The following is a 16,757-nucleotide window of genomic DNA, read 5'->3' as shown; positions in this document are numbered from 1 at the left end:
GCATGAATTGCCCTAGCAGGCAACCAGTGAGTGCAGGGATGCATGTTGGTGTCAAAGGCCATGGCTAGACAAGGGGGTTGGAAGGCAACAATCTTGCGATTTTATGGTCATGAGATCATCGCCCTTGTCCACACATGGCGTGCGATGTCCCAGGAGGAAGAGGACATCGCGCCTGCCATTTTTTGTAAAGGAGAAAGAGTGCACGAGCGCTCAACCGCAAAACGTGAGTTTTTTAAAAAATATATTCCCTGCTCCCCCTACCCCCACGGGCACAGAGCTCCTGAGGAGCTCTGTGCCCCATGCCCAGCTCCTCGCAGTTACTCACAAGGAGCCAGGATAACCCGTGATGCCCGGCCACATGTTCCGCAGTCTCGGGATCATCCCAAGACTGCAGAAAAAGTAGGCTAAAAGGGTAGGGCGATATCCCAGGCCAAGGGAGGGATCGTCCCTCCCTGCTCCCAGGATGCCCTGTGCATCATGTGGGTGCATAGGGATGATCCCGGGGTGATCACTGGGATATCGCCTGGTCTAGCCATGGCCATAGATCATCACTTACTTTGCAAATAAAAAGCCACCCTTTTTAAGTTTATTTCCCGTCATTTGCATTGAAAAATACAATTGGAAAAATTAAAATGAACACTTGGTACAGTCCTCTTCGTGCGGGCACCAAATCCAAATATAAAAGAATCATTAGTTTTTTGAACACAGCGTCACACACTTCAACATTTCCCTGGATGGGGATAGATAATGTGTGAGGGATGTCAGCTGTCCACATATAGAGAGATAGGAGACATAGGAAGTTTTCTTATACCAAGTCCTGTTAGTTCATCTAGCCCAGTATTGCTGACACTGACTAGTGTCAGGTCTCCAGGGTTTCAGGCAGTTTTTCCAGCCCTACTGGGAGACATCAGGGACTGAACGTGGGACTTCCTGCATGCAAAGCAGGTCCTCTGCCACTGAGTTAAGTCCTTTGCCCTGTTTCATGTGGAAGGAGATGCTTTTAAATAAGCTACCTCCTGATGCAACCTGAGATAGCATGGTGCAGTCTCATGAATGGTGGAACTATCATACACACACAGAAAGAGAGAGAGAGAGAAAGAGATAATAATAATAATAATAATAATAATAATAATAATAATAATAATATATTTGTTAACCACCTCTCCCTCTGGATCGAGGCGGGGTACAACACAAATGCAAACATCATATAACTAATTAAAACATTTAAAACTAATACATTATTAAAAGCAACACATTATTAAAAGGCAAATTTAAAATTCAAGTGGGTAGGCCTGCCGGAAGACATCAGTGTTTATGGCTTTCTTAAATTCTGGAAGACTATTAAGTTGACGAATCTCTCCCAGCAAGCCATTCCACAAGCTGGGAGCGGCAGAGAGAGAGAGAGAGAGACAGAGGGAGAGAGGGAGGAACCAAGAATTTCAGTTAGCTTCTGTGCCAGAGTCTGGAGAGCCACTCACAATAGCCTATAAATCTGCTTCAGCTTGTAAAAGGCAGAGTCCAGAATGGGGGGGGGGGGAAGCCTCCTGACCAAGAAAGAAAGTAAAAACTACAATAAGAACCCTTGCTTTTCCCAGTTTGACAAATGGCACGTCACCTTCCATGCTCAGTTACTGCTTATCAACCCCAGTGAAGAGCAGATAAGACTGTGCCTCAGTCACCTTTCTGTGACATGCGAATCTGTCCACTTCGGGTACATCTAAATTCACCAGCTCAGGCAAGGGTGAGCCAGAGCGGCTCTCTTCTTCTGTTACTTTTCTTTTGACCTCGCTCCTCTCAAGATCCCTTCATAAAAATGGTTGCCTGTTCGATTCATTCACCCTCATTCACCCTCTCTCTCACTTGCCCTCATTTGCACAAAGTGACTTAGCCAAATCCAACTGGGTGTAGTGTTATTTACCGATATCTGGAGATAACGTCACATCAAACGTGGTACTATGATATCATCCCGTTCACTACCAACGGGAAGATTTCAGGAAGAATGAAGCAGCGGCAGGAGACAGGGACAATTGCACAAAAGGAACAACAATGAAGGGAATCGCTGGTGAAACTAATGGCACAAAATAAGCCCATTGAGGAGTGGAGTGGGGGAAAACATTTATATCCTAATGGAGTTGTTAATTTCAGTGCACACATTGAAACCGAAATGCAACACTGCCCCAATTTCAAGTAGGCCCAGAAGCCATATCCAACATCTTCAGGCAACTAAACACCCTGCAGGTCCAACTGGTGCTGATGGTGGGCCCCTGGGTTCCTCCAGCCACAAGCTTATCTAGAGGCAGAATCTGAGAAGTCACCTTCCATCCCCCACCGTGTCCTAAAGCAATGCTACATTGGGGCATCATTGGAAATTTAAACTCTTGGTGTGGTTTGCTTCAGATTATGCCACTCTTGCCAGATGCTACAACGAGTAAGCTTGGTGGTGATTCCCAATGACAGTGTCGGCTCTGGGTTTTTGAGGACCCTTGGGCATGACACCATCAATGGGTTCCCTCCTGCCATGAGTGTACCTTCTCATCACCATCGTCACTAGCCATTATTGCTCCCCAACCTCTCTTTCATCATAGCTACCACTTGCTTGCTTGACAGGCAAAAGGCCAATCAACTACTAGTTGGTGGTGGTATCTACTACTCCTTCTTCTCACCATGACCACCACCACCACCACCATTGTCTGGGCAATAGTTAGGGGCTCATGGACAGGCAGGTTTCATATTCAAGGGGCTCCTGTCAGTGAGTCCCTGCTGTGGTGTACGTCCTCAGCAGGTGCCTGTCCGGGCCTAGTTTAGGCAATGGTCCTGCACAATGATTTTGGGGAGCCTACCAGACATTACTTAGCTGGGAGTCCTCTCCAACCTGAAGCCAGTCCAGCTTTCAGGTAATATTTTATTAGCAGTTACTTGAAGGCAAAAAAACAAAACAAAAACCTGTCACAATGCTCCGAAAGCTACTATCTATCCTCACCTCAATCCACGACAAATGAACACAGAAGAATGTATGGAGAGCAGAGAGAAAGAAAGAGAGAGGGAGAGAGAGAGAGGAGGAGTTTGTTAGGCCAATTGTCCATTGTGCAGTTTGCCTAACCACACTCTAACCATGTACCTCTCCGCTGATCTCTTCACTCCTCTGATTGGTCCGTTCTGCACCCCTGTGTCCCTTGTGGCCTGCACAACCCTGGGAAGCCTTTTTTTGGGGCTGGAACTGGCAGCTATGTTGAGCCTGTGGCACTCATGGGCTATGTCGCAATGGGGTTATGTAGCAACCAGGGTTAGGGAAAGCACCTTACATATCACACACTAAGCCTTTGTGGTTACCCCAAAATGGTTAACCAGCATGGTTTAGCATGTCATCTGAACAGGGTCAGAGAGAGGGAGGGAGAGAGCAGAGAGAATAAAGCAGACTCACTCAACTTGGTGCCCTCCAGATGTTTTAGATGCCAACCCCCATTAATCCCAGGCAGTATGGCCAATGGTAGGGTGACCAACTGTCAGGATTTCCCCGGATTTGTCCTGGTTTTTGTTCTTTCCATGGTGTCAGGGGGGATTTTCTATAATTTTCAATAATGTCCTGGAATGACACACCTTCCTCTTTAAGGCTGCCATTAGCATGGCAGGAGGGAGTGACATGCTTTCTTGAGGCACATCATTCCCCCATCCCGAGCTCCAATTGAGGTCTTAAAGGGGAAAGTGGGTCATTCGTGGACATTATAGAAAAGGCCCCAATTGGAGTGGATGGTGGTGGTGCAGAATGAAATCCTTTCCCCTCCTCCACTCCAATCGGGTTCTTTAAAGTGGCGGGGGAATAACGTACTTTCTGCAGGACTCAGAAAGCTGCTTCCCCACACACACACACTAGGTGTCCTCTTTTTTGGTTTCCCAAATATGATCACCCTAGCCAATGGTCAGGAAAGCTGGGAGTTGTAATCCAAAACTTCCGGATGGCACCCAGCTGGGATAAAGATGGGTCTTGTTTCTTTCCAAAAGTCTTACACTCACACACACACACACCATTACCTGTCCAGCCAGGCAAGCAAGTTCTTGGCAGCACCAATCAGGTCAACCACGGAGGTAAGGAAATCATTTGGCAGTCTTCTGGAGGCCCTACCATCATAATGGCCGCTCCTCCTTCTACCCGTGATGAAGTTCTGAAGGTTTTTGGCAGAGGCATTCAGCTTATGGGAGAGAGTTCTCAGGTTTTCCGTCTCCAGGCCATAATTCTGAAAGCACATGAGAAGTTGGGAACATTTTTTTAAAAAAGAAGAAAAAAAACAGGAAGAATGAACTGCCACAAACGTTTTGAATGGGCTTTGATTTCACACATCTTTTGAAACTATAAAGCAAACAGTAGTTCTGCGTTTGTATCGAGATATGACACTAGAGTCTGAAGCCCCATTGATGGTTAATGGATTCACAGAACTGACACACTTTCTTTGAGCCTAATGTTCAGCACACCTGAAAGGAACAGGTGGTAAACTGAGAACGGAGCAGACCATAAGGAACTGGTATTCTCAGAGGCCCAGGAACCCAGAACACCTGAGCAAGCACCTGTAGTCACTACCAATGGTGGAGAAATTCAATCAGTTTGCACTTTGAACTGACCCTCAGTAATTCTACCAGGAGGAGGGCCTTACCTGCTGTGGCACCCTGGCTGTAGAATCCCTAGAAAGTTTTGTTTGGCAGCTACACTGTATTATTTCTGTTGCCAAGTGAAGAACTTTTTTTATTTTTCAAATATTTTAGCAATTTACTATCCTATTCTAACTCTGCTGTATTGAAACTGCATTTTGAATCTGTTATTTTAAATCTCTGCATTGCTGCTTGGTTTTATTCTGGCTGTAGTTTTGTATTGTGGTTTTATATTGCGGCATTACGCTTCCATGTTATATTTTATGCGATAATTTGTCATTTTAATTTTTGTGTTCTGCCCAGAGGGCTTTGACTATTGGGTATAAAAATGGAAAAAAAAAATAAAACTTTGAAATTTGCACTCATGTGAATTTTGCAAGAGTTTTCCAAATATATATTAAAATGCATAAATTAGGAGAAATAACATTAAAATGCATTGTATTAGTAATGTTTTTAAAATGTGTGCATTATATTAGGGAAAATTATATTGGGAGAAATGTACTCAAAAATTCTTTAGAATTTTCATGCAGAGAGAGAGAGAGAGAGAGAGAGAGAGAGAGATTGAGAGAGAGAGATTTAAAAATTCTCAGTATTTGCAATAAACCAAACTAAGACTGGAGAAATTCTCAGTGTCTACCATTGTTATGAGTAGAAAAGTAGGAAACTGAGAGAAACTGGAATTGATGAATTCATCCATTCCTAGAGCCACCTAAGGAATTATTCCTCCAAGATTTCATGACTCTATGTTCATTTAGTCCACCTGGCGTAGGTGTGGCAGGAAGCCACAGTCTGCTGCAGCAGCAGTCTTAAAATCAAAGTATTGCCTCTTTTAGAATTGAGAATTTTCCTCAGTGGTGGCCCCCGATTATAAAATACTGTCCCCAGTGAGGTCCACCTGGCATCACCATTGTAATCTTTCCACTACCATGTTAAGACTTTCCTCTACTTATAGGCATTTGACAACATATGTTGAGATTTTTAACAGTTCTGGGATTCTATCCTCAATTTCACAAAATTGTTTAACTTCGTTGTTATGCAAATGCTTTGATATTCCATTATTATATTGTATTTTAGGACTTTAATTTTTTTAAAAAAATTGCCCAGAGATCTTTGGCTATTGAATGAAGAAAAAAACTTGTTTTTAGCTATTTGTATTTTATATATGCAGAACACATGTTAATGCAGACAGGAATATGTTTAACGTCATCATAGACATCCTGAGGCTAAGTATTACTCCTAAAGTTTTGAGGTGATGAGAATGGAATGCTTGCCCCTGAATGGTCAAACAAATTATTAAATAGATTGTTTGCAATGGACTTAAAATTATTTGGAGGAAATGAGCCCTTAAATGAGAATTTTCAAGCTTTCAATACAAGGGATAAAGGTGTTAAACACATATAAATGGGGGTATGCAGAGGGAACTTAAGGACAATAAAAACAATAATAATCAGAGACAAATATTTTCCAATTAACCTTAGTAGCTATGAAGACATAAATAAGCCATGAAGATATTTAGAGGCTCTTCAGCCAAATGTCAGTGTATTCTATATTTGTTTGTTTGGTTGGTAGACATTTTCTAACTTTCAATGCTGGCATCTTGAAATCCTTGGGGTCCAATTTTCACAGTAATGTTTTCTGGTGAAGCAAGCACTGCTGTCAATTTGTAGGCAAGGAATAGCATAAAGAAGAGTCATGTCTGAACTGGAGACGCTGAAGAGGTTCAACGGGAGGACCTCAAAAGGTGTACTCCTGCAGCTCGGTTGGGAGCATCCCATCTAAAGCTGGCATCAATGTGGACTTGACATCAGTACAAAATGGGCTTCAACCCTGCAATGAGCCCTCCGTACACATCCTCCCTTCTGCCCTGTGCAAAGAATAAAACACACACTCAACAAGAACAACAGTTTATTACTTATTAGCCAGTCAGGCCATGCGCATACAGAAATATAATAAAATCCTCGTCACACCAGAGGTAATACCAAAATACAAACTGTTCATAAAATGGCTAACAAGAGCCCGTTTAAACTAGGGTTGTGCATGGACCCCTCGATCCACTTTGGATCCCGATCTGCAACTTCTGGATTGGGTCCGCTCTGCTCTGCGCCGATCCGCCAGTGGTCTGCTTCGCTTCGCTGCGGGGCTCCAGATCCAAATCGGAGCTCCGCTGCAGCAGCAGCAGTGGCGCCGGTGCCAGGTAAGGCCCCCTCCCTCCTCCCCCCTTACCTGCATCCGTCCGCGGTCTGACGTTGGCTTCAACAGAGCCTGAGGACTCAAACAGGAAGACCAGGCCGCAGCTGTGGCCTAGTCTTCCGGTTTGAGTCCTCGGGCTCAGTTGAAGCTGCTGCTGGACCACGGACGGACACAGGTAAGACCCTTCCCCCCCTGCCCCCTTACCTGGCTCTGCCACCGTTGCTGGATGGGCTGTGGCGGCGGCAGCAGGGCCAGGTAAACCCCCCCTCATGCACAACACTTACCTGGTCTGTCGTGGCCTGCTGCTGGCTTCACTAGAGCTTGCAGCTCAACCTGGAACTTCCGGGTTGAGCCGCGGGCTCTAGTGAAGCCGGCGATGGGCCGCGATGGACCAGGTAAGTCATGTGCACAAGGGGGGTTACCTGGCCCTGCCACCGCCACCACCTGTGTGGCGACGGCAGCAGACCCAGGTAAGGGGGCAGGGGGGTCTTACCTGGTCCGTTGCGGCCCGTCGCCGGCTGCACTAAAGCCCACAGTGCAACCCAGAAGTGTAGGCCCCAAGTGAAGGGGCCTCTAGTGAAGCCAGCGACGGACCAGGTAAGTGTTATGTGCGAGGGGGGTGTTACCTGACCCTGCTGCCGCTGCCCGTGCAGTGACGGTGGCAGAGCTGGGTAAGGGGGCAGGGTCTTACCTGCGTCTGTGTTTTAAATGCCTCTGTAAGGCATTTTTAATTTCACAAGAGCTGGGGGAGGGGTGTTTTAAATTTTAATGTGGGTTGAGGGTTTTTAATAGAAATTGTTTTTATGTTTGATTGTAAAGCACCATGATGCCAGAAATGGTGAGGTGGAGCTATAAGAATGTTTTTAAATAAATAAAATAAGTGTAGAAAAACCCACTGAACAACAGAAGGTTGGAATACAGGAAATCCATTCATGTACCAGGAAGCTCCAAATAAAATCAAAAGAACATAAGAAGAGCCATATTGGATCAGACCAAGGGTCCATCTAGTTTAGCATTCTGTTCACATAGTGTTCAACCAGTTGCTCCAATGCGAAGCCCACAAGCAGGGCACGGGTGCAACAGCAGCCTCCCACCCATGTTCCCCAGCAACTGGTGTACGTAGGCATACTCTCTCTGATATAGGTGGTAACATATAGCCATCAGGACTAGTAGCCATTGATAGCCTTCTCCTCCAGGAATTTGTTTAACCCATTTTAAAGCCATCCAAATTGGTGTCCATCACCACATCTTGTGGTAGCGAATTCCATAGTTTGATTGTGTGCTGTGTGAAGAAGTACGCCCTTAGATCTACCCTAAATCTCCCACCTATCAGCTTCATGGGATGGCCCCTTTGGGTTCTAGTATTATGAGAGAGGGTGAAAAATGTCTCCCTATCCACTTTTACCACACCATGTATAATTTTGTACACCTCTATCATCTCTCCCCGTGCTCCCTCTATTTTTTTTTCCTGAATCCCAGCTTTGGAAAGATTATTGTTATAAATTTGCCTGTCCTGAATCTTAAATAAAAATCTATCCCTCAAAGAGTTTGTGCTTTCAATAAATGAATCCGCGAAGGCCTTTCTTTCTCATAGCACACACTAGTTCATTTTGTTTGGAGTTGTCTGCTCGGATTTTTGTTGCTGTATTTTTTCTGTGATCAGCCCCATCGGAAGCCGCTGAGAAGTACCAGAGTGACAGGACCGAGTGACTCCAGGGCTTTTGCGGCAGGAGGTATTTTGCTTGCTTGTCTCTTTCCCCAAATGGTGTCTGTTGTCAAAAAATGTGAGAACATATGACATGGGAGAATGAGAGCGGGAGACTGTAGATAATTTGTGATTGGCTTTTTATTTGCTCCTTCGATTAACATGTTGGAATCTTCACTGATTGCTGGAGGATCTTCAGCAGAACATGGGGGAAAATGTGTCCATCAGGAATGATCACAAACACTGTCTGGAGAGATATGTCAATGCCAGATACTAAGTAAAAACATGGCAGAGGGGAACAGAATGGCTTCCTCCAGTTTACGGAAAGAATACTTCACAGCTATGGGTGTAAGAGACTATCCAACACCAACAAAATAATTATTTTGTGAATTACTGAAATGTGGAGTGAGAACTTAAAGGTTTTGTCAAAGGTTGGTTCACAAGGGTCACTTTTATTTTTTGGGGAGTGGAGAGGTGCGGAGTGGGCACAGGCGGAGTGGGGGCGGGGCGGAGCGGGCCGATCCGAAAATGGCGGATCTTAAAGTGAAGCGGAGTGGGGGGTCCGTGCACACCCCTAGACTAAACTACAAGTTACACCAATAATGTAGTTGATGGTTGTCTTTCTTTTTACTCTCCTGTAAGAGCAGGTGGTGCTCTTACATGACCATGGTGCTTCAAGAGGGAAGGGTTTAACCCATTCCCCCCCAAATCCCCCCTTCTCCTTTTAAAAAAAGGGGGGAAGAAGCCTCCATTGACTCCAGTTGAGACTTTTTCTCTCTTATTTTAACCCCTACCTCACCTCCAAGGGAAGATTTCAGGAAAGATGGGTGGAAGGTTTAACCACCCCTATCCTGGAGCATCATGGTTACAATCCAAATTGGGGCCACACATGTTTACACGAGAGTAAAAAAGTAAGACAAGCCTCAGCTACACACTATGGGAACCACATGGCATGTAGTTTCATTCATAGCTAGGGATATATGAGAAATTCATTGGTGTTTGTTTTTGATCAGGATTGACTGAGTTCACACTTTCTGCACTAAACATGGATTCATTCGGATGCCATCTGCAGTTGAAGTCAGTACATTTCTGCGCTTGTAGTGTGACTCATGAAGCCCTATGTGTATACAATTTGACAGCATGCATACATTTGAAAAATGTACATGGAAAAATGCATATTTTTTGAAAAAGGCACACTCCAATCAATGGGAAAAGTATGCATTGATTAAAGCACATGAAAAGATACACCTGGGTTTCCATGCAGAAAGACAAACTCAAGGCTTGCGATCTGATACGGATTCGAGTCAGAATGAGCTTTGAGATGGAATTTGGAGAATGTCAGTGAGTTTGTGCTTTGCTGACTCCCAGGTCCCTATGTCGTAGCTGTCATATGGCGGGATAAAGCAACAAGGACTCATTGCATGGTCCGAAGGCACATTCTGCAGCCAACTCGCTAAAGCCAAGCAGATCTGGGTTCAGGTCTTTTTTAGGAAATTGATGAGTTTCCCCTGAAACGGCACTCAAAGCTGCTTGCAAAAGTAAAAAAACAACAACTAGACCAATCATGTAATTTCAGCTTGCTTCAAGATGGAATCCCCCCCCCCACAATACTACCCATTAAGCAAGGGAATTGCTTATGAGGATTTAAGCTATCTATGCAAATCAGGGCTGGTTTGCACCCCTAATTTTATGGATGATTTCTCAGGAAAATGGTTCCCACATCTGGGATATGCAGGAGATGTGTAAAAGGCCTACTAAAGTCATCTGTATCGATATCCATATCTTTTAATGCTATACTTTTAATTAATTTGGTCTCATCTCTGAAAAGAGTATACAGAAATGAAAATTAGTGGCTATGTGCTGATTCTAACATTGGCTAATGACAGTGAATACTGGTGGATTTGGTTTTGGAGGGGTGGCAATTCCATTCTTGGTCTTAGTGAAAACCAGCCAAAGCTCTAGAGGAGCTGCTATCCAAGGTGCTGAAACCCAACCCCAAAATGGATTCAGCACCTTGGATAGAACCTTAGAGCTCTGGCCAGTTCTAAGTAAAACTCAGAATGGTATCACCACTCCTCCAGAAATGGAGCTGCCAGCCTCCACTGGCTAATGACATGTTGGTTAACAAATTTATTTATTTATTTATTTATTACATTTTTATACTGCCCAATAGCCGAAGCTCTCTGGGCGGTTCACAAAAATTAAAACCATCATAAAACAACCAACAGGTTAAAAACACAAATACAAAATACAGTATAAAAAGCACAACCAGGATAAAACCACGCAGCGAAATTGATATAAGGTTAAAATACAGAGTTAGAACAGTATAATTTAAATTTAAGTTAAAATTAAGTGTTAAAATACTGAATGAATAAAAAGGTCTTCAGCTGGCGACGAAAGGAGTACAGTGTAGGCGCCAGGCGGACCTCTCTGGGGAGCTCATTCCACAACCGGGGTGCCACAGCGGAGAAGGCCCTCCTCCTAGTAGCCACCTGCCTCACTTCCTTTGGCAGGGGCTCACAGAGAAGGGGCCCTGTAGATGATCTTAAGGTCCAGGCAGGTACATATGGGAGGAGGCGTTCCTTCAAATAACCTGGCCCCAAACCGTTTAGGGCTTTAAATGTCAATACCAGCACTTTGAATTGGGCCCGGACCTGGACTGGCAGCCAATGAAGTTGTAAAAGGACTGGTGTAATGTGATCTCGCCAGCCAGTCCCTGTTAGTAAACGGGGTTGAAAATTTCTTTTTCAAACTGGAAAAAATCCTCAAATAAATAAATATTCCCCTGAATATAATAAAAATCTAAACACGTTATACCAAAAAAAGCCAGCAGCTGAAAACTAATACAAACAAATCAGAACAGGATAAAAAAAAAATATGATAGTGAAAAGCCTGGTGGACAAGAACGTCCTTTGCCTGGGTCATAACAGATACTAACAATAGTGTCAGGTGAATTTGCCTGGGGAAGGAATTGAGCAATTAGGGCCCCATCCTGAAGAGGGCCCTCTCCACCGCAGCCTAATTTCTGGAGATGGAGACATACAAGAGTGGATCTCATTTGAGGATCTTTATTGACAGGCAGTTTCATATGGGAAATAGGTGGTTAGCCTGGTGAACACAAGAGAGAGAGCACTTTTTCAGAGGTGGCCTCACACCTCTGGAATCAGCCTCCATCATGGATTCATCAGAACCTTTTTTCTTTTCTTTTTTGCAGTTCTCCATGAAAGTTCTGAAGTCCCACCTGTTATTGCTGGCCTTTGCATAATGCCTTGGGCTACAAGTTTTACTGGCGATTTCCTATGCTTGTATGGATTTCTGTTGAATATGTACTTAATGATTTTTCTAGGGCCCTCCTTGTATGCTTTTATCTTGAACATCGCCTTGGGAGGTGGGCTAAAAAGTAATAAATAAATAAATAAATAAATAAGCAAGCTATACTCAAATGCTGCCATGCCCACAAGAATGGGCAAAGCCAGTCTTCATTGTAGTAGTCCTTTCCACAATTTGGCTTCAGTTCAGTTTGGTATTTCAAGAACATTATACTTTTCATTCAGCTGAGAGACAATTACCAAGGAAAGGAAAGGAAAGGAAAGGGCACTGCAGTTGAAGCCAACTGGTGAACTGAAACAAAACCAAAACCGCCAACAAAGCTTCTGACTGATGATCCAGTATCTTCACTCATCATTATATAAAGTTCATGATATTTAAAGTGAGTGTTTTAAAGAACACCATGAAGCTGGCCAGGCTTTTGAGTCACAACCCCCCAATACATGCACACATTTCATCTCAATATGTTGAGAATCCTCCTAAAGTTATTTGGCTTTTTATGAAAGAACTGCATTGTAAACAGACTTAAGCTATCAAGGCTGATCTCTTCCGGCAGGCCTATCCAGTGGAATTTTAGGATGTTTTTAGAATGTTTTTAGGATGTTTTAACAATGCATATTATGTTTTAATTCAGTTTTATGTATTTTATATTTACTGTTGTTCCCCGCCTTAATCAAAATGGAGAGGTGGGTAAGAAATATATTATTATTATTATTATTATTATTATTATTATTATTATTATTATTATTATTATTATTCCTGTTTGACTCACATTCAAATGCATCCAAATGGCTGGATTTGTTTATTTTTAATAACGCAGAACGAGTATGGGTAACACCAGGAGTCCTTCCGGCCCCATCATTGCAGGCTTTTCTGAAGGTTCTGTCTGCTTATTCTGGCCTTCTGCTGACTAGGGATGTCTATTGCCAGGAAATCTGTCCCTTTGGGGGATTGCCGGACTCTTGCGTGCTTGACTCAGCTTGCATTTGCTAGCCAAGTCGTTCATGTCCCCTGAATTCTGGGGACCTCCTCCTCGTCATCCTCCCCCCTCCTCCTCCTCCTCCTCCTCCTCCTCCTCCTCCTTCTTCTTCTTCGCAGTAATAGATATTTATTTCCAAAAATAATAGTAAAAGAAGAGGGGGGAAAAGGAATGAAGGAAAATCCACCTGCAGACTGAGTTGGGCCAGCTGGCAGAAGACAGAATGGAGTCCAGGAAGCTCAGCCCACAAAAGCTTGTCATGCTCCACCTCCCCCAATTGGATTCCTCTGACAACCGTACCCCTGGCCATGTTTTACTGGATCATTCTGGCTTGTAGCTGCCATTGTGCAGGTTTTTAGTAACTGCTGGTGTCTGTTCTTTAATGAATATTTCCTACGATCCCGCAGGTAGCCTGGACCCAAACCATGTAGGGCTTTAAAAGTGATAACCAATATTTTATCCTTCACCTGGAAACTAATTGGCAGCCAGTGAAGAGATTTTAAAACTGGTGTAATGTGGCCACTCATAGGTGTATTGGTGACCAGCCTGGCTGCCTTACAGGAAATTATATTGACACTAGGCCTGTGGCCTGGGGAACTTTCAGATCGGGCCCAAACCGCTTCGGGTTGATCTGACCCTCTCCCACTCCACTCCGCTGGAGTGATATCCAGAGAGGTGGATCGAGATTTTGCCACCCCTTCCCTACTTACTTGCCTCCATGGCAGACAGCGGAGGCAGGTAAGTGGGGAAAGGGGGACAAAATGGGGGCCAAATATGCCCCCTCCCCCTGCCCTCTTACCTGGCTCTGCCACCGTTGGCGCACGGACTGCAGCGGCAGCACCAGTGCCAGGTGAGCCCCCTCCCCCCCCACTTACCTGCATTCAGAGCTCTGGGTGGAGGCGAACCACTTCGCCTGGATCCGCAGCTCCCCCAACCCGATTCGGATCCACCTTTGGCGGAGGTGAACCAGGCCGCTCTGCTCCCATTTCTACGACCCAAAACGGAGTGGAGCTCAGCCCTATTGAACACCCATACAGTCCTAGAAGCACCCAGCAGCTGCCAACCACATCTGGAGCCTTCATTGTGTGCAATGATGGAGGCTCCAGAAATTATGTATTTTTTTTTGCTTTTGGTTCGTGCCTTTACTCTTGCATTGGTGGGGCCTTTATGCCTGCCGTTTATGCAATGGGGAAAATACATAATCTCTTGAACCTCCAATTGTTGCACACAATGGAGGCTCTGGATGAGGGTGGATGAGTTCATAATGTTGTCGGATGTTTGCTGAGCCTCCAAAAAAGCCCACACAGCACCGCAAGTTGGGGAGGCTGGTAGCAGCAGATGGGGGAGGGTCTGACAAATCAGATCCTGGTGAGTCCATCCATTCTTAGAACTTAAAATCATTCTCCTAAAAAGCAGGACTGGGAGACCTATGCCTTGGGAATGACAAGCAGTGCTTCTCCACAGAAGCATAATGACGTGATGCTGGTAATGTTAAAATGCAAGCTCTCAGATTGTTAAATGAGATGTAAAAAAGAAAAAAAGAAGAAGCATGATAATCAGGAAAAAGTCTGCTCAAGGAATCCCCCATGTCAGGTGTTATTCATGCCTTGCCAGCCCTGTCACTCCTCAGCGGTGGTTTTAATTGGGTAATGATCATAATCACATACTCCGTGGGCAAAAGACTGAGATATCTGAGTAAGAGGCAATTGAACCCAACATGACCTAATTTTCACAATGTCTTATCACAGAAACCCACTTCCATATAATTTAACTTATCATTTTGCAGGGAAAGTGTCTAGCAGAATTACTATTATGTTGACTGCTAGAGCTACTACAGGGCAATGCCTCTCACAGCACTGATTTATAAAACTCCATTTATTTTGAGTTGCCATTGGGTTGGCGATGTTGGCGTTTCACATGACATTTCAAAGACGATGGCATGAATCATTGCCTAGTTTATTGATTATAATTTGGTGGCTCTGCTGTTTATCAGGAAGATTAAACTGATCCACCTCAAATGTGTGTGTCGAAGGCCTAATGAGGGAGCTCTGGTTTACTCTTGCTGAAGGTTCTTGTGGCAGACTACAACTCCTATCATTCCCATTTAGCATCCTGATTGGAGGGCACCGAGTTGGGGAAATCTGCCTTAGGGTACAATCCTATGCACGTTTAGACAGAAAACAGTCATACAAATCCAGCATTTCCCAGCCAGAGTTGTAGGACATATATGTTTTTTCTGTCTAAACATACATAGGATTGAGACTTTATTGATTTATTACATATATATAGTTGGAATTTAGCGATATTTGTGTTCATGTGTATTCCAATACCTGATGGAACGCCTCTCCCGACATGAACCTACCTGTACACTGCGCTCAACACCTAAGGTCCTCCTCCGAGTGCCTACTCCGAGGGAAGCTTGGAGGATGACAACAAGGGAGAGGGCCTTTTCAGTGGTGGCCCCCCAATTGTGGAATGATCTCCCCGATGAGGCTCACCTGGCACCAACATTGTTTATCTTTTCGGCACCTGGTCAAGACTTTTCTCTTCTCCCAGGCATTTAACAATGCTAAGTTTGTTTGTTTTTAATGGACCCCAGAACTGTTGTTTTTAAATGGATACCATTGTTTTTATGCTGTTTTTTTTATGTTTTTGATGGTTTTAAATTTTGTATACTTTTTCATGTTCACTGTTTTTAACTTTTGTAAACCGCCCAGAGAGCTTCGGCTATGGGGTGGTATATAAATGTAATAAATAAATAAATAAATAGAAATAAATATCTCTTTTTTAAAAAAGGAAGAGTAAGTTAGGATTCAAGCCAATAACAATAAGAAAAGAACAATAGCCATTAAAAACATTTCTGTCTCAGATTAAAAGTCTGTGGAAATAATAATAAAAAAGTCTTCGCTTGGTGCTGAAAATTAGACACCCGGGGAAGAGCATTTTATAAACATGTCAGCAGCACCCACCAAGTTGGCCCTCTCCATCCATGACATCCAACAAAATGGCCACTTCACATCAGGTAGTGAAGGCACCTGTAAGAGGGCTGTAAGGGCTCATTTACACCAAGCAGGATACTCCACTATGAAAGTGGTATGAAAGTGGTATAAAAGGCAGGAGCCACACTCCTGTGTTATAGTGGTACTGAAGTGCACTGACAATTGTTGGGGCCCATGACATGTCTACACCGAGCAGGATATAGCACTATGAAAGTGGTATAAAAGCGTTACATGGCATGTGTCAATGGGCCCCAACAGTTGTCAGTGCACTTCAATACCGCTATAACGCAGTCGTGTGGCTCCTGCCTTTTATATACCACTTTCATACCACTTTCATAGTAGAATATCCTGCTTGGTGTAGATGAGCCCTAAGCAACCTAGTATGTATATATGTTGGTATGTGCATAATCCGAATGCGGATAGTACATCATTTGTTCTACGATAATAAGCATGGGTAGATCTACAGCCCGTTCTGTGTGCAGGATTTCTAGAATGTACATTGTACATGAACCAGTTCTTATTCTGTTTTATACAATGATTTCCATTTTTACATGTAGCTTCCTCCACTTATATCTTTATTTTACTGAGGAATTTCTTCAGATGGAAGTGCAGATCGCCCCTCATACTCTTGCATTTTCTCATTACTCCATTAACATATTCACTAGGGCAGCATTGCTTATATTAAGGAGCATCCGTTTTAAGAAAAGATTTTCGATTGACTTCAAAGACACCAAGTACGGGATTGAATGCCTGGGTGTCTTTAATGCCAAGCTTGCGGGGAATGCAGGAAAGACAGCTTTAAATGAGCTTTGTATCAAATATTAACCCAGTAGAGTGAACAATTGTGAGTATAAAGGTAGCAAAAATTCAGGGCTGTTCTAAATTATGCAAAGCTGGCATAGCCTTAAGGCAGCAC

The 16,757-nt window shown here is 43.9% G+C and overlaps 1 protein-coding gene across 1 annotated transcript in view; it reads right to left on the bottom strand.

Moving 5' to 3' along the window:
- Positions 1-16,757, bottom strand: part of LOC134409345 (connector enhancer of kinase suppressor of ras 2-like) — a 376,171-nt gene that overhangs the window by 210,945 nt on the left and 148,469 nt on the right. The window contains exon 3 of the mRNA XM_063142057.1: positions 4,030-4,232. Coding sequence (XP_062998127.1) covers positions 4,030-4,232 — 203 coding nt within the window. The remainder of the gene's footprint in view (positions 1-4,029; positions 4,233-16,757) is intronic.

This window comes from Elgaria multicarinata, chromosome 15, assembly GCF_023053635.1.
Source record: "Elgaria multicarinata webbii isolate HBS135686 ecotype San Diego chromosome 15, rElgMul1.1.pri, whole genome shotgun sequence".
NCBI classification, from domain to species: Eukaryota; Metazoa; Chordata; class Lepidosauria; order Squamata; family Anguidae; genus Elgaria; species Elgaria multicarinata.
The sequence above is the reverse complement of the archived record's forward strand: the minus strand, read 5'-3'. Positions and strand labels throughout refer to the sequence as shown.